General features: G+C 37.8%; 1 protein-coding gene across 3 annotated transcripts in view; it reads left to right on the forward strand.

The window, feature by feature from the left end:
- Nucleotides 1-22,043, forward strand: part of Vap33 (VAMP-associated protein 33kDa) — a 189,222-nt gene that overhangs the window by 132,668 nt on the left and 34,511 nt on the right. For all 3 annotated transcript variants that reach the window (XM_067140500.2, XM_067140501.2, XM_068226133.1), the window contains one exon: nucleotides 5,554-5,721. In XM_067140500.2, the coding sequence (XP_066996601.1) occupies nucleotides 5,554-5,721 (168 nt within the window). The remainder of the gene's footprint in view (nucleotides 1-5,553; nucleotides 5,722-22,043) is intronic.

The raw sequence follows: 22,043 nt of genomic DNA on the forward strand, positions 1-22,043 counted from the left end.
CCAAACTTATCGGTACACAACCTCCACAGCAACAACAATAACAACCGTATAACGTGCATAGACGAGAGAGGTGTCACCACCAACTGCTCTAAAATTAAACCCTATCTCGCTGTATATATAAATCTTACTGGACTACATCAACAGTTGAATTGCACAGTACTCAATTTTCAAATTTTAATGACAAGAGTTCTTATAACATACCAATACAAAGTATATCAGCCATAGAACATTCTCGATGATCACCTAATACAACTTAATCAACACAAGAACTACAAGAGTATTGAAGAATGAATGCAACGCAACATGAACTCAAATTTTAATAGACGTTTTTAAAATATACCATGTTTTAATGTGTTTAATATGCTATATTTTTTAGTGTCTTATGATGTGGCATATATATTTTAATGTGTTTATGTACTCATGTCCATGCTTAATCAATAGGTTTTAGTTTATTATAACCATCACCACTTTTAATCAGAGATATTTTAACGCAACATACTGCAATATATTTTACTTCTATTTTTCATTAGACATCCGGATGCTCTAACGCAGAGGTGCCAACTATTACGGATTGTCCGTAATAATTACGGATTTCACCTCACGATTACGGAATTACGGTCAAAGGGGGAAATTATTACGGAAAAGCAGACATCACGAAAAAATAATTTTGAACGGTAAAAATAAAAGGAAAAATTTTCAATACTTTCGAGTCTTTCTCCTAAATCGTCCTCGTTTCAATGCTTGTGAGTTGGCAACGATACTTATTCGATCGTGACTTCCTTTGCTACCCACAAGCGCTGTAAAATTCATTGTGAATGAAGGAGCTCAGGCGCTGCCCTTCTCCACTATAAATCCTTCAGTAATGTCGTATTTGCTGTGTTAAGTGTACCTGGAAAGAAGTAAGGCCTACATTAAGCACATTAGCACTGGAATCGCTTATGGTTCAGAGGACGGAAATGCCATCACAGTGGGAAGGATGCTTCAAGAAAAACTACACTGATAAGCAGCTGCTGCGTGAGAAACAAGCTACAATTAATGTTTTATCACAGAACTGACAGGTTGTGTGCAAATGTTATTGTGTAATATGGTATACTTTCGAATAGATTGCTAGAAGGAAGGGCAAAGGGGGTGTCATTATCGACAAGGAAGGAGCATGCTTTGGACTTGACTCGAAATTCTTCTCGGGGGCGGAGGGCGATTACTGATAATCCACTTCAAAGGTTGGCACCTCTGCTAACGTAACATCTTTGTAATTTTGTCTAATGACTGTAAATTTGTGTGCTAGCTGATGATGGCCAAGATAGGCCGAAACCGGTACTAGTGCAATAATTCATTCACAATAAATGTATTGATCGGTGGAACAATTTTCTTGTCTATTACATTAACTGCTAGTGTGTACATAAAGTTCACTGCAGTTCGTACAGCACACAAAATTGTCTTTCCCATCACTGTCAACTGCAGGCTTGAATACCAACCAAATACGACTTTTAAGTGTAGGATCCGGTTCAGAAGTCTTGTATTGTGCAGTTTTTAGTTCGTTTGTTCCTTCCTTTTTTTTACTTCATGGGATAGACAGAGAAGTCAAACTGAAAACCACAGCAAATTTGATCGGCTCCACTCGACCGTAATGCAACGAACTCCGCTGACACGCAGTACACGTACACATTGAAGCAGTCAGCCCATAGAACTACCACAGCGCTGTCCTTGGCTCACCACGTACGAATGACATAGTGCTGGGCCAGACCGGCCCGTGCGATGACGTCACGGGCTTCTTATGTTCGAGCCTTCAAAGCCCATTGCAGCCTACTGCCGAAGCAGCTCATGGGCTGGGCCTGTCTGCAGGACTCTGGTAAGAGCCATCGCCACAGTTTTGTGATTACGGGAAAAGGCCTTCCTGAACTTCAGAGGAAAAGTTGCACTTTTGGGGAGCAAACAGTTAGCCTCAGGAATGTTCAGTTTTGCTTCCCAGTTAGCAGCAAGATTTCTGATTAGCAGAATGAACCTGTTTGTGCTTGTATTTCGCATTCAGTTCAGAAGGTAGAAATTCATTTTGTCTTCAGTGGTACAGTGAAGTGTAGCTAGTACTTGTCGTGTGGTACGGTAGCCTGTATCTGGATTAGGAACATAATTGTGTGAAATTGACTAGTGTGGTGCATATTTGTCTTGTGAGCCTAGTTATGGATACGGAAAATGTGAAATTCCTTACTAATGAAGACAAAATTAAAATCCGTCAGAAAGTGGACTGGCATATAAGCACGCAGAAGTCGTGAATGTTGAAAATCGCACTTCTGATTTTCGACTCGGTCAGTAACGCTGGTTGAAGTTTTGTTTGATTCGAAATGGTGGACAAAGTCCACATTGTCGAGTGTAATCTCCAATTCATTGTCTAAGAGTGTGACCAGAAAAATGTTTATTAATCCCACTGCTCTGAAATAAGACTTCTGCTAACATTTGTTTCGGGAAGAGTGTGATCTGCAATAAAACTTCAATATTTTTGTTGGCTTCTGTGCACGTGTTTTCATATTATTGTCCGGCGTTTTTCACACCTTTCAGTGTACTGGTACTTGTTACATTCCCCAACAGAATAAGGTTTTCATGTTTGTCCTCTTGTATTTTTCACACCTTTTAATACTTACCTCTCATCTTTAGAAATGGTAGATAGGCCTGTAGTTTTCACTGTACCCATGGATAAATGGCGTATAATGCCCTCATTGAATGTGATAAAAATCATGGTTCTGTATTGAAAGTAGTTAGGGCCTATATTAAATTAAAATCAATAAATGTTTATTATTGGACCACCTTTTCAATACATTGAAGTCATAAAATTTAGGATTTTATCCTTGATAAATAGAAAGAATGGTATATGTTTCGCCTCTCTTAGTAGGCATCATAAGCCAATTGTAACATCTCGAGAATAAATCAGGTACCTGATTGAAAATTACCTTGTAAAGAGCTAAAATATACATCTGTGGACTTAAACTAAATAAGCAGTCATATACAAAAATTGAAATTATTAGTTGTAGTACAACATTGAATTCGCATGATATGCATAATGTAAGAAACTATTAAACTTCCAGAATTTGACGATAGGAAACGCATTCCTATTAGGGTATCAATTACGTATTATTCACATTTTTAAAATGTTTATTAATATTTAAAATAGCATTAAAACATATAGAATCATCTGGCTAAAGTCCTTGGTTCGAGGAATTGATACGTGTTCTAAAATTTATATACAAATGTGATTGAAGTTCTTATGTGACGTAGTCTTTGGAAAAAGTTCACACGTTACATATCTTAAGTAACAATTATAGAATTGAAGTATATAACAGGACTTCATTGGGCCATTAATGTGTGGTGTTTGTGGAGAAGTTAATTATTTATAAGTTATTTATAATTTGATCACTCCCTTTAGACCAGCCTGCTTGTTCTTCAGTATGTTCTAACAACAAAGAATCATGCTAACATAGTATCAAACTTCTCTACGAACACCACGCATTAAAAGATGGCTCAGTGAAGTCCTGCTATATACTTCAATTCTATAATTGTTACTTAAGATATGTAACGTGTGAACGTTTTCCAAAGACTACGTTACATAAGAACTTCCATCACATTTGTATACAAATTTTAGAACACATATCAATTCCTCGAACCAAGGACTTAAGCCAGATGATTCTATATATTTTAATGCTATTTTAAATATTAATAATCATTAATAAAAAATATTAATACTACATAATTGATACCCTAATTGGAATGTGTTTTCTATCGTCAAATTGAGGAAGTGTAATAGTTTCTTACATTACGCAACAGAGCCATATTTTGTGAATTCAGTATTGTACTACAACTAATATTTTCAATTTTTCTAATATGACTGTTTATTTAGTTTAAGTCCACAGATGTATATTTTAGCTCTTTACAAGGTAATTTTCAATCAGGTACCTGATTTATTCTTGAGACGTTACAGTTGGCTGTTGATGGCTACTAAGAGAGGGAAAACGTGTACCATTCTTTCTGTTTATCAAGGATAAAATCCTAATTTTATGACTTGAATGTATTAAAAAGGTGGTCGAATAATAAACATTTCTTGTTTTTAATTTAAAATAAATGCCCTCATGTCGGAAAAATCGTATCTACTTTTTCCATACCCCTGTTGGATAGTTTTATTCGTATATTCATTAGTACGCTTAATACGTTCTTTTTCCTTGTCCCCTGCAGAAACGTCTTAACGAGGTTTCACTGTATTAGTAATGCAGTAGAGTCGTGGTTACTTTCTAGTACGAGAAGAAAATACAGCGTACATTCATTTAAGAATGAACCGAACATGTAGCAGTAGCTTAAAATGTACCCGGGAAGATCTTGTGAATATTTAAACACGTCTTAGTCAACATTTAATTATACGTTGAAGCTAGTAGAACCTACAACTCAAAAAGTGCACACTGACATACATAAGCAACCAGTCATTGATGAAGAAAGGTTGATGGTGACTGTCATGAATTTTTTCTCATACTAGAAAGTAACTACAACTCTACTGCATTACTAATACAGTGAAATCTCGTTAAGATGTTTCTGCAGAGGACAAGGAAAAAGAATGTGTTAAGCATGAAAAAGTACTAATGAATATACAAATTCTTATCTACATAATTTATGTGCATAACATACTAGAAATGAAATCTGTCCACTCAATGCTCCCAGCAATATTTCTCAATCTTTGTTAAATAAATGCAATGTGTTGTCCATAAATTATAAACACTTACTTTGTAAATGAAAAAATATTGCTACTGTGCTGCTGCTGCTGCTGCTGATGATGATGATGATGATGATGAACTTTGTTAATAGGGAATTTTCTGTGCCTCTGAATGAGAGTACATGAACCAGTAAGTTGTTGAAAAAAGAAGAGATCAAATTGAACTTCATTGATATGATCACTGCGTTAACTAAATATCTCTCTGTATTACGATGTTCATGTTTCCTTCAATAGAAGATATATTGATCATTAGTATTGTATTATTTTAATATTATTCTGAACTGGGAATACTTCATACTTTACCAGAAATGATATACAATGACTTTTCAATCAAATTGATGTGGCAATGTTGTTAGTTTTTAGTTGTTCGAAGAGGTGTTTAATGTTGAGCTATTGGGATAGGGTTCCATTCTTAATAGAATTGATCGACAGCATGTTTAACTCCATCAATGCTTATTTGCAATGTGTTATGATGCTGGGGAAGCCATATTCCAGTTGATTATTGTACCAGGAGTCTGAAATTGTAGCTGTTTTAAAAATGGCTTTTACTGTATTGTACTAACAATTGTGGAAATTCCTGGTCTGTCAGATTATTACATGATGTGTTAATATATTCATTCAGTGTTCATAGTGCAGAAGTGATGTTCTTCACGGTTCAAAAAAAAAAAAAAAAAAAAAAGCTGTAGAAAGAAACTTATGTGCATATCAGGTTCCAGCTACTAGATTAACTCTTATAATATGTTATTAGTAAATATTTTGAAATCTAAAAATTCAACCCAGTACAAATCTTCCTTTTATTTGTCTAGTGGAAAGAAGTAAATCCTGACAATCTCATGGACTCGAAGTTGAAGTGTGTTTTCGAAATGCCGATGGACCCTGCAGCACCTCCACAAGAGAACAATGTCGATGCTACTCTTCCTCTACATGAAGAAAAGGCGAAGAGGGTTACTGAAAGTGCAAAATTCTCTCCTAAGGTAAAATATCCTATTTCATTTTTCTTAAATTATTTACTCGTTATTACTTCTGAAATTTTGCACAAGTAGGGAGCTAACTTGGTGTACAAGAATATAATTTGCAGTTGCTCATTTCCCGTATTTGTTGTACTCTTTTGTTTCCTAACTACCTTAGCATTTGGCTGTACCTCATGAAATGATTTATATTTGTATTTTCTGGGACTCTAGTGAAGAGAGTCCTCTACACTCTCACCCACCAGTTTTTGCTTGCTTTTCTATGTGATCAAGATAAGTGACATGACGAGAGACAATCCCATTCCCCCTTAAAATCAATACCACCTGCGCAACAGTTTTGACCATCAATTTCTTGATTTTAAAGCTATGGTGGAGCCTGCCTAAAGTGGCCACCAGTTGCTCTCCACAGGTGGCTGCTAAATTAAGGAAATGAAATTTTGGAATCAGTCAAGAGGTCTATTTTTTCCACATGATCAGCTACAGTAGGCCTTGCAGTATATTGAATGTAACCTGTATATGCATTGATTGGTTAACACCTTATTTATGTAAATTGCAGTAAAAGGGTATGCTTGCACTGAACAATGTCAGTATGGTCCCTAGCCCTTACTGGTCTAGGATAGGTATGAGAAAGTACTCAAGGGCTTACTGGGTTATGGTTGCAAAACGATCAGGGATTAAGAAAAAACAGTTCAATTTTTATAAAAATATAATTGATATCTCATGCTTCTAACACTCATTCATACACATACGAGTCATTCATACATGTCCTATACAGTATGTACACCTGTTGACTTCAAGTCAAGTAATAATTCTTAACCCCTTAACTGGGTTTGATGCCTAAAGGCGTCAACAGCTGTCGCACGAGTATTGGGTTTGATGCCTTTAGGCGTTCGTGTACTTCTAAACGTGTTCTTACGTAGGGTTAGCTTCCTGTAGGCATCCTACTATTCTTAATCACTTCTGCCATCTACTATCGTAATTTAAAACAAATTCCATTCATATTAGATGTGATTATTGCTGTCCAATTCATTTTTATCCGGTCTCACGCCAGTCGGGTAGTTCGCGCCTAGGCGGCAGTCCAACAGCCGTCTCATGTTGCCTCGTACGGTCCGCGCCAAATTCTTCGTAAAGAATGTGTGTATGTACATTGAAATAACTAAGTTTGCGAGTTATTGTCGTGGTTGTTGTTGTTGTTGTTATTATTACTACGATACAGTTGTTCTGCGAACTCCCTTGTCCATGTTCTGATAACGTTTTGTAAATTGGTCTGTATATGATGGTAAACTGTTCTGTGTGACGTGATAATGGCTTGGATAGGAAAGAAGTTGAATTATCTGAGAATCTACCGACCGGATGTAGGAATCACTCAAGAAAACGTTGTGTTGTGTGCCTGTCAAACCAAAGGCGACGGGAAACTATCTACTACTGTGAGGAATGTGACGTGACACTTTGTGCTTGCCCGTGCTTCTGTATTTACCACACTGTGCGCAATTCCTGAATGACCTATGAACCAGAAAGTATGTAGAACCTATTGATGCATATCTGAAAACTTGAAAAATGTCATCATAATAATGAAAGGAACACTTTTTAAATTCACTTTTGTATGAACACACTGTGTATATATGTATATATTTACGAGTTTACAACAAAAACGGTAATAATGCTATTGAATTTCTACGATATCACTCATAATTTAAATAAATCAAGTAAAATATATTTCTCTGTTGAGTATTTACATCTACGCCGGCCCGTGGTGTAAGGGTAGCGTGCGTGCCTCTTACCCGGAGGCCCCGGGTTCGATTTCTGGCCAGGTCAGGGATTTTTACTTGGACCTGAGGGCTGGTTCAAGGTCCACTCAGCCTACGTGATTAGAATTGAGGAACTAACTGACGGTGAGATAGCGGCCCCGGTCTTGAAAGTCAAGAATAACGGCCGAGAGGATTCGTCGTGCTGACCACACGACACCTCGTAATCTGCAGGCTTTCGGGCTGAGCAGTGGTCGCTTGGTAGGCTGTAGTGCCATGGGGTTTGTTTTTGTTTCTTGTATTTACATCTGCCGCACGCTACTGTACCCATTCCAAAAGTGCGCGTTGCACTGAATAATTACCCACTGGCTGGTTGATGTTATGAAACTATTCCCCAGTTACGGGGTTAATGAGCAATTACTTTGCTTAATTACACTATGTTTACATCCCTTGAAATGTAGTTAATGTAGAAATGGTATCGGAATAATTATTGATTAAACATTGATTGATATAGAAAAATACGAAGAAAAAGTTAGGTCAGATTTAATAATTTCGATACAAAACGGGTCTTACAATCAAAATCAATAAATGTTATTAAAATGGAACTGAGACTTGAAAGTCGTTCTGATCATTATTTCTGAAATTCATTAGAATGTTACAGATCTTTTCAAACAAAATGTTCCTCAATTCCATGTGTACACAACACACTTATTAAAGTGTCATAAGTGTCTCTAATTACGATGATATAAATTCATGAAATCATTCACTCATAATTATGTACGCTGCTCATGTCCTCATAGCAAATCGTAATGTGTAATTAAACCATTGCAATAACCTTTATCCTTCCTAAATTGCATTGTTATTATTATTATTATTATTATTATTATTATTATTATTATTGTTGTTGTTGTTGTATAAGTTGACCTTATTCCATATGTTTGTCACTTGCAATCCAGTACAATTTATTGTATCTTCAGATCTGAACTGATATCATTAAGCAAAAGAATAACTTCCATAAAAGCTTTACCATTGTCCTTTCAACGTACTAGGTCATCATATAATCATACCTGCCAACTTTCCCGATTTAGGCGGGAGACTCCCGATTTTCAACAGTTTTTCCCGCCTCCCGATTATTCTATTATTTCTCCCGATTTTAGCTTATTTTTTTGTGAACTTCATTTGTTTTCAAATCCCGCCATTTCAGCTTTTTTACGCCAGTGGCCGGAAGTCCTTCGCTCATTGACCGCTTTCAAATGAAATATCGACGTTTATTAATACGAGAAACGTGTGATGTTTATTGAAACCTATATATCGCGACGTGTATATCGATTGTCAATATCCCGTTCTCGCTTTCTATGTTCGTGTTCGTCTAGTCATTGCATTCTCTTTGGTCGATTCCAGAGACTAGTCGCTAGATATTGAGTCTTTCTTAGTAATTTAGTGACAGATTTTCAATGATAACGACTCAATATAAATAAAATAAGAATTTTTTGTCTGTACATTGCTCAGAATTCAAAAATAATATTTCCGTACCGGTCGTAACCATACTAACAAAGGGAAATGCATGTTTCAATTTTCCGTAATGTCTGTCTGTCTGTCTGTCTGTCTGTCTGTCTGTACGTACGTACGGTCATCACGAGAAAACGTATGCAGAGAATTTAATGAAAATCGATATATATCGTCCGAGAATAAGTCGTTACAATCTAGGCCATAAATAATTTTATTCACGCTGAGTGAAATGGTAGTTTAGGGAAAGGCTTAAAATTTCACTCTCAAACATTTGTTATTATTGGCCCTATCGATAAATACTACATAACTAAAGTTGTATATATTATTAAATTTCTTATCATTTACGTCTTATACATTTTTACTGTACTGGCTATGATAGAGAGATATTCATGAATTTGGATTTTTTTTTTTGCTAAGTCCATATCAGCGCCGAGGTACGTGAAAATAGATGAACAAAATTTTATGTAAAGTCGGGGAATAAGGATCTGCAGTCTATGCTATAAATAATTTTATTCACTCTGTTCAAAATGGTAGCTTAGGGGAAGGTGCCAAAAATTTAATTTTTAATTACTTATCTTACTGGTCATATTGAAAAGTACTACATAACAAAAGTTATAGAGAATACAATTTCCGATTATTTGTGGTGATGATTAAATTGTGAAGATGATTATAAAAATTGTGAAGATAATTATAAAAATGAGAAAAAAAGCCATGAAGGAACAATTGCTTAAGTAACACAAGAGGTTGTCATGAAAGAAAGGAGGATTCACTTGACGTTATATGGTCTAATATCACAGATTCGGAAGAAAACTAAATGTGAAGGCCTCCAATATAGAAAGCTCATAAAATTAATCAACAATAACATTACATTGACCATTGTTTGTTGTGATGCGCTTTGTGTATTTTGCTGCCATTTATCTCTGATAGATGGGATTACTGCTGCGTATCGAGTGTAACAGCCTGCCTGAATATTGGCGGGAAGTAGCTGGGGAGTGGGGAGTTAGGGCTCTCTCTTCTTTAGCATGCCATTCTTCTGGTTCATAAATTTTCTGATGCTACTGGTACGTAACACACTGGATCATCATAGTATTCCAGCTATTCGATCCGTACTCTGAGGCAGTGATTGGAATGAGCAGTGTGCATACTTAAATGGAATAATTACAGGAGTATTCGCGGCTGTCTGCAGCCTGGTCATTCTAGCTCTGAAACTTTGAACTGTTAGATCAACACCGTAGTACTTTTCGCTAAAAGTGAGAAAATGTGCTGTTTTCATTTTATCGAATATTTCATATTACAGCATTGCTCTTAAATCGAGACATTCATATTGGCATCATTGTAATGACCTATGTTGACTTCAGTTGGGAAAACTATAAGGACAGTCTTTCTGAGAATTCCGTAGTGAAGCACGGGTACATCAGCTAGTTATTTGATCCAAATAGCATTGCACTTCGCATAATCACGCGGCCGCTTGATGCAATACTATATTAATCTATGTATTTGCTAAGTAATGGCATCTAAGTGCATGGCTGATTCACACGTGGAGCACGAGTTCATACTATTTTCATTAGGCTTATCAGAGACCGATCGTCTCACTCACATACTTCCTGTGAGGGAATAGAGATGTGTAATTTTTAGCCTTGTAGCCTTGTATAGCAATTGTCGGGCTTTGAGACAATAAGTGTTATAAATATACCGTAGGCCTAGTACTCTATTGCGCAAATCATGTAGAATAAGCAATTTTGACCAATTGTATCTCCAGATTTCTCCTGATTTTCATATCAAAATCTCCTGATTTTTTTGTGTTGTAAAGTTGGCAGGTATGCATAATTTAATTCTCGCATATTTTATGCTTAATTAATGAGCTTAGTAATTAATTATTAATGACTTGAATCTGTTAGTCACTTGTACGGAGTAGCAACGTTAAACAAAGTAACAACTCGCCAAATAAATTATTTTGAATGTGATCTTGTTTATGTAATTAATTTAAAAATTGATTAGGCAATTAATTAGCTTCTACATTAATTTTTTTGACTATAAGTAACCATAATCATACCTTTCATTGCATGAGATATTGAAATTGTTACAAAATCATGTGCAAAAATTCTGGCTGCTAGGTCACTAACATTTGATCCGAGTAGGTGCCATTACCAGTTTCTTGCAAAATATCAGTGAATTCCAATTTTTTTAAAATGTGGTTTTGCCTGCATTTTTATGTAAGCAGTGTGTTTTGAAGAAGGGTATTCCTCACCGACTGAACCATGTACTAACATATATATTTATATCTGTATGTATTTAATTTGGAAATGAATTCGTCAAGCGATCTGGTTGACACTCTGCGCCATCTGAGGCCTAGGCTGAATGGTGTGAAATTGGTGACTGGGCACATGAAGGTAGACTCCCAGGCCTTGTGTAGGAAATCTATGACTGGGAGGAGTAACATGTTAAAGAGAACATGTCTTCAACGCCAAAATAAAGTAGCAACATGGATGTAAGGGGACTCTTGCAATCTGGGAAACTTCAGATCATTGAGAAGGAAATGGAAAATCACAATCTAGACTTGCTAGGTCTATCTGAAACAAACTGGAAAGGTAATGGCTTTTTCTGCACCACTAAGGGTAATACGGCGTACTTTTCTGGACCAGATAATGAAAGCACCAATGGCGTTGCAGTAATTGTCACTCCGCATTTGGCAAATCTAGTGGATGGATGTTCATGAGTTAATGACAGAATCATCCACTTAACACTTAAGGCAGCACCATGTAAACTCCATATCATTCAAGTGTATGCACCTAAATCTGTTTCGAGCGAAGAAGAAATCGAGAAATTCTATGGAGAATTAGATGATATAATGAATATCCCAAGTAAGGAAATATCAGTGGTTCTTGGAGACTTTAATGCAAAGATTTGAGAAACGACCACTGACAGTGAGTATAGACACATCGTGGGCCATTATGGCATTGGAAAGCGAAATTGTAGTGGAGAGAAGCTACTACAGTTTTGTATGGAATGTGAATTATGTGTAACCAACATATTCTTTCAACATCATATTCGTCGACTGTATACATGGTGCTCCCCTGATGGTCTTCATAGAAATTGGATTGATTTTATATTGATTAACAATCGCTGGAAGTCTTCTGTCATCAATGCAAAAACATACACTGGTGCAGATTGTGGCTCAGATCACCAACTACTGTTTATGGTGTTCGGGTTGAAACTCAGAGGTATGCGCCGTGTACCTTGTAAAATGCAAAAGGTAGAAGGTGAAAACTTAAGGAGATTTGGTGTGGAAATCCAAAATGTTTTTTTGAACACTAGAAGGGAGCACAATACTGATGAAGGGTCCACATGGGAAGACCTCAAACAAAATATAGTGACCATTGCGATGAAACATTCTTCTCCAATAGTCATCGTAAGTGTTGAATCAGTGATCATACGTGGCAGCTCATAGAACAGCGGAAACAACTGAAAGAAACAGGCTTGCACATTCAAGACAGATACTTTGAGCTGTGTCGTGAAATTCAACGTAATTGCCGCTTAGACAAACATAAGTATCTGTCAGGAATCTGTGAAGAAATTGAAACTCGTGGCCATCACAGTGAGACAAGATATATACCGTAAAGTGAAAACAGCTGTCAAATAAATACAAACCTCGTGTATGGTCCATAGAAGATTCTAATGGTCATAGGATACATCATCTTGAAATTCTATTGAATAGATGGAAATAGATGGAAGGTTTCCATTCGTAGTTAATATGCATGTGAAACATGTACGGTGTGGGGATTTAAAATATACTAGCAACAAACATTGAGCTTTCCCAAGCTTGTGTGCAAGGTCTGCTGCGACAAGTCCAAACACAACTTCGGCTGCACTGTGAAGAAAATGAGTGGCCGTGCGGTTAGGGGCACACAGCTGTGAGCTTGCATTCGGGAGATGGTGGGTTCGAACCCCACTGTCGGCAGCCCTGAAGAGGGTTTTCCGTGGTTTCCTATTTTCATACCAGGCAAATACTGGGGCTGTATCTTAAGGCCATGGCAACTTTCTTCCCACTCCTAGCCCTTTCCTAACCCATCTTTGATACAAGACCTATCTGTGTCGGTGCGACGTAAAGCAAGTTCTAAAAAAAAAAAAAAAAAAAGAAGACAACCGTAAATGTGACGCAGGTCTTTGAATAGCAGAATGTTTCGATTGTTACCATACCAAAGCTAGGTATTGGGAATGACAATGTGTAATTCTGTTGTTCAGTGATTGGAAACTAACGAATTTCGAGTGAGTTAGAAATTCAAGTGCATGAACAAGAGTATCAAAATGTACGAAAATTGTAGCCTGAGTTTCTTTCCAATGCTGAATGTGAGCATTTTTGCATTGATTTCATGTGATAATCCTCTTTTCAAGAATCATAGTCATCAATAATTCCCCTTTTCCAGCTGACACCGTGTTGGGGCAAATATGGTTGCTCTCCATGTCATCTTGTCTCTCCACCATTCCTCATCTAACAGTGTGTTCCAATCCTGGTTCCATTGTCCTGTGCTGTTCTTCAGAGTCCATCCATTGTAATCTTGGTCTCCCTCGTCCTTTCTTCCCTGTCAATCTGCCTTTCTGTTACTTGTATTGGCAGTCTTTCTTCCTTCATCCGCTTGAAATATCCAAACCACCTCAATCTGTTCTGTTCCAGTTCGTTTAGTTTTTGCACATTTACGCTTTTCGTATACCTTCATTTCTCTCTCTCCTTACCCCCTGTGGGTGGGGGATGAAGACGAAGAATACTTTCACGGTATCACCTGCCTGCCGTAAGAGGCGAGTAAAAGAGGCGACCAAGGGACGATGAAATTAGAACCATAAGACTACCTGTGATTAGTACCATTACGTGAGGACACCATGAGTCGACGGTGTCCTAATTTTGGCCTAGCTCAGTGGTAGATGCGCGTGGTACGTCCGGATAGGGTCAATAATGAATAACTAATAAAATACACCTAAGTATATAGACAGGTAATACATACATATAAATCTGGTGAATGAGATCTCAAGTAATCTGGTAAAATGGATTTATTAAACTAAAAACATAAAAAGAAATCGTGCTAAACAAAAAAAAAAAAAACAAAAAAAAACTGACCATTGGTTGTGTTGATCAAAGAAAAGTTACACGTATATTACATAAACATTATTAAACAAAACGTTTACAAATAAAGCGGGTAACGAACCGGAGATATTGTGAATAAATTCTTGTTGCATGGAATATGTCTGAATTTTCATGTTATTTAGTTTTGCTGCTCGCCTAGTTCTTTGCCCAAGGGCTCGATTTCTAAGTCGTTCATGATATGTGATAGTAATACCCGATCCACTAGTAATTGGCCTAAATTACATATATACTCCAATCACTCGGACACAACTATATAAAACGCTTGTTCAGGACTGCATCTGATTCACCCTTCCAAAATGTTTACAGATTCTACTTATATGGGTCCAAACCCATGATCACGGATAAGGTCAGAGCCTTTCTTCCCAATGATAGTCATCGGCCTGTGCCTTCCCATTAACGAACAAAAGACAACATCACAACACAGAAATAACACACTAGACACAACACAAATCACTAATAAATTAATCAATCCTATAAAATACAGCACACAGGTTATATACACTGAAGTTGATAGAGCTGTCCGGTCAAGAACCCAACATATCCGGGCACCGGACATCGCATATCTCATATAGATGCAGTATAGCAATAGCATTCGGCAGGGAAATCACCTGGTTGGCAAAGTAAACATAAATAACTAGGGCTTTGTGGTCAGGCGATTAACGGGGATAACTGGATTATTTGTAACAACTTGCACTTTTTTCTGTACTCGGCGTACAGCTGAGTCGAAGGGGGCTACTACCTGGCAAGAACAAAATCACATCAGCCCTCGACAGCATTTTCGGTGCTTCAGAATATCACACCACTCTGGCCAGCACAACACGGCTTACAGCCTTAGATAATCTTGTATATAATAGGCCGGCTCATTAACGCAATATCGTCATAGCTTCTAATATAACATCATGGCTTTCATTGTCTATCTCTTGTCATCTCAGCCCCGTAAATATCCATAGGAAATTCTCTAGTCTCGCATATGAATAATCCTCGGTTCGACAACCGATACTTCCATAAATTTGCTTGCCATCACACTTAAAGACCCTATTCTACTTTCAACATTGAAAGATCTCCTGTTGCGTCTTCTCACTGCTGAAATTCATTTATCATGCAGTAAAACATCATAACATATACTGTCTAGTCTAATCCTCTGTAACATTAGAGCGCTGATGGCATACAGAACCTTTCTTCCCAAAGATAGCCATCGGCCCATGTCTGCCTATACAACTCTACTTCAACTCAATATAAACGGTAATAAAATACAAATAACTATAACACACACTTATATCTAACCTATTCTGTCCCTTATTCCCATCTAGAATGTATACAACATGTAGCTCGGGCACTTGGAATGCCAGCAGCCCTGAACGTATTTATATTTACTAAATTGAGCAATACAAATGCCACTCTGGCTTACATTTATAGATTAATCTACTTATTTAGATCAGCCCTAAACTAGTGCATCTAGATATCACTCCACATGCTTATAGAACAAAAGAACTAAACTTGGCAGCAACCTCTCCACCAGCGACGACTCGCATAACCTTTGTCATGCATGCTTAGCTCATGACTACGGTACACAGCACAGGGATAGAGGTCCTCTTGTTGACTTCTGGACAGTTCATGGTTGCTTTCTCCTTGATGTCTGATGAATCTGGAACTGTCGAATTAAGTTGGAACCATCTACTTCTCCACTTAGCGTGCTCGAATGCACGATTACAACCTTAGTACTGACTAACATTTGACTATAGCCTTTGCTCAGATTTGAGTTTGATTCACGCGGCACTAAATTAAGGTAACTGGGCCCGGTTGCAATTTGTCCTTGCCAGCGGTTATATTTTAACAACTCGCACATGTTAATTTCACACTTCGTATATGCGCTGGATATTATTTATAAGTGCAGACCATCACTAGCTCTTGTGAACTAAATCACAGCGATTCTATTTCAAGTTTAATAGAAACTTCACAAATATACTGTCTTGTCGGTTCACGAATCACAACATGTCACACTTCGCATTCAAAAGCAGGAGGAGAGCCCTTCCCTTCCTCGAGGTCGCCAGCTCCAAGGAAAAGTACCAGCAAACAGACCCTCTTCCTTTGTGAGAGCTCGCCAGATGTTAACGGCTGCTCCCGTTAATACGCATATCTCCGTTTAGCACAAGTAAAGAGTTTTATCAGTTCCTGTTACTCTATAATCTTAGTTACGTGTGGTGTCAGATCTGTGGAATTTAGCTTAATGGTGGATTAATTGATTAAAATTCAGGTGATTCCAGTCCTGGAAAAGAGAAGTTTGTCAACCTGTGACAAATGTTCGGTACATTCCCTCGTTTAAATCTCATCCCCTTCAGGGTTTATTGTGCGCTTGGGTATGCAGCTATTGGGGTCTACATGATTGAAATCACGGCTTGCAGCTCAGGGTTCCTTCCTTCCTTCCTTCCCTTGAGCGCTTGAATGAAATTATGCCGCAGTATTGTAATAAATAAATTGAAGCATATTATGATGTGACTTGTGATTAATACCACCATGTGAGGAAGAACAGGGATCTGCATTACCTAGGAGTAGTACCCTTATGTGACGAACACCACAGATCTGGGCGTTGCCTGTGGTTAGTACCATCATGGGTATTCCACCGAGGTAGGGGGGGCACTTGGTTGCGTGGTCTAATGTCCATGCAAGAGATGGTGCCGTACACTGCGCACGCTGGAATGTGTCGGTTCCCCTGTGTTCAGAATAGGTGTTCGTTACCTATGAGCGGTACCTCTATATGCAGAACACCACTGGTCTAAGTTGCCTCTGATTAGTACCATTATGTGAGGAACACCATCGGTCTGCGTTGCTTGCGAGTGATGCCCTCATGTGAGGAACACCATGGGTCTGTATTGCCTGCGAGTGGTGCCATTATGTGTGACATACCATGGGTCTGTATTACCTGTGATTAGTACCACCATGCAAGGAACACCATGAGTCTACGTTACCTGTGATAAGTACCGTGATAGGAACACCATCCTTCTGCTTTACCGGTGATTTGTATTATTTTTGCTTTACTAGTGATTAGTACTGTTATGAGGGGCCAGTGACCTGGATCTTGGAGCCCTGTTTATAACAAGGCCGGCCTCGCGGTGTAGGGGTAGCGTGCCTGCCTCTTACCCAGAGGCCTCGGGTTCGATTCCCGGCCAGATCGGGGATTTTTACCTGGATCTGAGGGCTGGTTCGAAGTACATGATTACGGTTGAGGAGGTATCTGATGGTGAGATGGCGGCCCCAGTCTAGAAAGCCAAGAATAACAGCAGAGAGGATTTGTTGTGCTGACCACATGGGACCTCATAATCTGCATGCCTTTAGGCTGAGCAGCGGTCGCTCGGCAGGACTTGGCCCTTCGGGGCTGTAGCGCCATGGGGTTTAGGTTTGGTTTGCTTTTTCATAACAAGCATCATCTCAGAAAAGACGACATTGTGAATTGGATTCACTGATTGTTTTGGATTCGTGGTCATTTTTTCATCATTTGTTTTATATTTTAGTTGGATACATTTTGAAGTTTTAATTAGCGTTTGATTTCGTTGCACCTCATACCATCAGGGGCCAATGACCTAGCTGTTGGTCCCATTTAAGCACCAATCATAATTATCCTCTATTCCTCCTTGTCTTCTGTACCATACTCCTCAGGAATTTCATTTCAGCTGCCTGTCCTTTAGTCTCATCTCTCTGAGTTATTGTCCAGGTTTCTGTTGCATATGTCATTACAGGTGAGTAATATCCCTTGGACATAACCTCTTTAGCCGTAATTGGTACTGTACCCATCCCGGGCATATCAGGGCAACTAATACATAATTCGGTTTCACAAACAGATGTATAAATGGAATTGTTGGACGAGAACCTTCGGAAGTCATTTTCCGGCCTCAAAGTCTCGTCCTCCCTACTTTCATTGTGTCATCGGCTAGAGCTCAAAAGCATATGGGCAATGGAATGTTCGTAAGAGAAAATAGGCACTACATAAAATATAACGAAGGTAGGATTCTCTATAATGTGAGAGGAATACACCAATATTAGTAAATGAGAAGAATCTTTGTTGAGAATATTTGCTAAACAGTTTATGATAAAATCACTCGGTAAGTACACGAGATGATACCATATTACAACACATAAACAAAGAAATAAGACTGAAGCAATAATTATGTACATAGTATGCCTTAACGTCTTTTTAGTTTATTCAGTTGTAGTTGTTGCTTGGCATACCTTAAATCATTTAATTAATATGCACTGATACGTGGATTTATTTATCTATAACAGTGATACTAAATGGCATCTATTACTTTAATAGGCTGATCAAAAATGGCACCATCTTGGTGAATCATATCGTTAACTATCATGGTTGTGGAATGTATGCTTTCCACTAGTACATTTTCTTTTACACATGAGATTGCATCGCCGTATATCAAATACATGGTTTGTTTGACCGCAACAATTACATATTACATTGAACACATACACGTATCCTGGGTTTAACTAACAAATTATATTCAAAGTAAAATCAACCAACGCTGGTATCGAACCCATCACCATAAAACACATTGGGAATAATAAACACGTAAACACATTACATAGAAAAATATCAAACATATAGCACACAATACATCATGAAGATATGGCTTAATCAAGCCATAGTATCAGGTTAAATCCACAGTTCCAACATGAGTCAAACCCAAGTACTTCAGCTTCCGAGGTAAAAAATCTGAAACTCCTTTCACGAGCTAATTTAATGCATAAAAATGGGGAGGAATCCATCCTTCGCAAAATCATAAAATTATCCACGTTACTTATAACGTATCATTAGCATGGAATCGATACTGCACTGGCAAATGAAAGAAGGCTTGCAGGTAGACGTTAAGACTCTTGGAAACAACACAATCTCCCTTCAGACCGTACAAATCCTTGCATCGTAAATCCGTTATTCTATGACAATAGCTGTGTGCCCTGCTCTGTGGTTACAAAGATATCTCGTATTCCTTCTTTTTTTCTTTCTGTCATCTTGGCTCGTTCTCAAGTATGCATTCATTTGAGAGCCACCACTTCTTATTATTTATCTGGCTATATATTCAGCCTAATTCAGAGGTGCCAACTATTACGGATAGTCCGTAATGATTACGGATTTCACTTGCTACTCGCTACTCCTTGCTCTGCTGTTCTCCAGTGCGCGCTTTCAGCTCTCTGTCGTGTGTGTAGAAAGAATAGTATATTTAGCGCATTTCAATTCTAATTATCCTAGACGTTGATTCGAAAAGTAGTGATTGGTTTTGTGAAATGAAGCGGAGCAATTGTCAAATTGCATCTTCTTCTAAGAAGACAGCAGTGTTACAGAAATATCAAGATGGTTACACAAAGGAATGGCCATGCTTACCTGCCTCACGTGTTAGTGAAAACCACGTGTTCTGCAGTGTGTGTTCGTGTGATTTCTCTGTGGCTCGCGGTGGACGAGATGATTGTAGAAGACACATAGAATCCAAGAAACATCACACGAACGGTGAATCAAAATTACGAAACCAGTCTGTTTCATCATTCTTCGTAAAAAGTAATGAAACTGCGGTGACAAATGCCGAATTATTGTTCACATCATTTCTTTTGGAGCATAATATTCCGTTGTCAGTTTCAGACCACGCTGGAAATTTGTTTAGATCAATGTTCCCCGACTCTCAGGAATATAGTTGTGCAAGAACTAAAACCTCTGCTTTAGTTCAATACACGGCATCTGAGGCAAAAAAGGAAATAAGTGAACTTTTGCAAATAACGCCTTTTTCCTTGGCTACTGATGGTAGTACGGATTCAAATGCAGTTAAACTTTATCCTATAGTTGTCTCTTTAATGCTCAGAGAGGTCAAATATCAACTCTTCCATTGTCATTGTTAAGAGAGTACCGACAATACCGGTGAGGGAATTTTCTCTGTTATTAATAGTGAATTGTCTTCTTTAGCCATTCCATGGGAAAATTGCATTTCTTTTTCATCTGACAATACATACACAATGATAGGGGCAAATAAAGGTGTTGCCAAATTTGTGAAGGACAGGCATTCTTCTGTTTGTCCCGTGTTGTTCATGTCATCTCATACACATCTATGCACAAAAAGCAGCAGCCCAGTTGCTAGTCAATGTAGAGAACTTTTTGGTTCAGTTATATTACTATCTTGATAAGAGTTCTAAAAGGCAAAACACGTTGAAAGTTTATCAGGCTGTTTCTGGCACAGAGGGTCACAAAATTTTGAAATATGTTAGTACCCGTTGGCTCTCGCTTCTTCAGTCTATTGATAGAGTTCTTGAGCAATGGGAAGCTTTGACACTCTTGTTTTATAGTGAGACCCACCATAAAAATGAGACGACCAAGCAGTTTGAAACTGTGAAATGTTTCATACAAGACCCACACACAAAACTGTTTTGCTACTTTCTTCAGAGTACACTTCCTGTTTTTAACTCTGTGAATATATTTCTGCAACAAGATGCTCCAGCCATACATCTTCTTAGGAGGAAACTTACTGGTCTTTTAACTGACCTATTTGTCAGATTTGTTCAGCCATGTTCTCTTCAGTCAGAATCTACCTCCCTTTTGAGTGTTGAATTCAAGAGGAGGAAATACCAGAAAGCCAATGAGGACTTGGTAATTGGAGCAAAAGCTAGGGCATACTTGAAAGATAATGACTGTGTTTAAGAGATGTTTTATAATTCTGTAAGAGAGTTTTGTATGGCAGCTTGCATTACCAGGAAATTTCCCCTTGATGATGAATTTCTTTATCATGCCGAAGTTGTAGACATCTCTCTCAGAATGAAGGTTTCCTATTCTTCTCTTAAATACTTTGTTCGAAGATTCCCAACTTTGGTCAAAGAAAGTGAACATGACAAACTGGAAGAGGAATTTGCAGTTTACCAGTGTGATACTTTCGTGGAATACATTGTACATGGACCAAACATTGATGTGAATTGGGGCAACATTGCAGAGCTTAAAAATGAAAGTGGACAAATTAACTATAAAACCTTAAGTAATGTTGTATTTGCAGTACTAAGTGTACCTCATAGTAACTCTCCCACAGAAAGAGTTTTCAGTGTTAGGAAAAATCAGACAGAATTCAGGCCTACATTAAGTACATCTACACTGGAATCGCTTATGGTTCTGAAGATGAAAATGTCATCTCAGGGGGAAGTATGTTACAAGAAAACCTACACCGAAAAGTGCTGCTGGGTGCAAAACAAGCTACAAAGAATTTTTTATCGGAGAACTAACAGATAATAAGAAAATTTTATTGTGTAATATGATATACTTTAGAATAGATTGCTGTAGGAAAGGGCAAACGGGGTGCTTTGGATTTGACTCTTAAACTTTTTTTTGAGGGGGGGGGGGGGTGAGTTAAAAATGGGATTACTGATAACCCACTTCAAAGGTTGGCACCTCTGCTAATTCAATATATCATGACAGCCATAATTATTATAATCCTTTATCATTCCAACATCTCACCTTCCCTCATCGTACCACTGCATCTCAAAAACGTTCTATTAATTTACAGAGAAGACTCCATTCTCACAGGTTATTTAACTAATTAAATTTCACTCGCGTATCTATATAATTCACATATTACCTTGCTTTGAACATCTTCAATGATAATTTATTATTAATGGGATTTACAAATACCTGAATCACCTTGAAGCAAACATATAGTCTATATTCAAATTACTATGGAAATCTTTACCAGATAGTAACATTACGAAGAAGTTATAAATTTAGCTAAAGCGCTACTCTTCTCAAAATGAAGCACATAAGAATTTATGGGATCTATATACTAATTCATGCAAATAAGCCCGCTAAATATCAAAAATCATTCTTGAATCATCAAGAAGGAACTATTTGACAAACATGCCCCAAAGCAGCAAGCGAGAATATCGAAAGGACCCTCCCCGTGGTTAAACGA

Source organism: Anabrus simplex, chromosome 2 (assembly GCF_040414725.1).
Source record: "Anabrus simplex isolate iqAnaSimp1 chromosome 2, ASM4041472v1, whole genome shotgun sequence".
Lineage (NCBI taxonomy): Eukaryota > Metazoa > Arthropoda > Insecta > Orthoptera > Tettigoniidae > Anabrus > Anabrus simplex.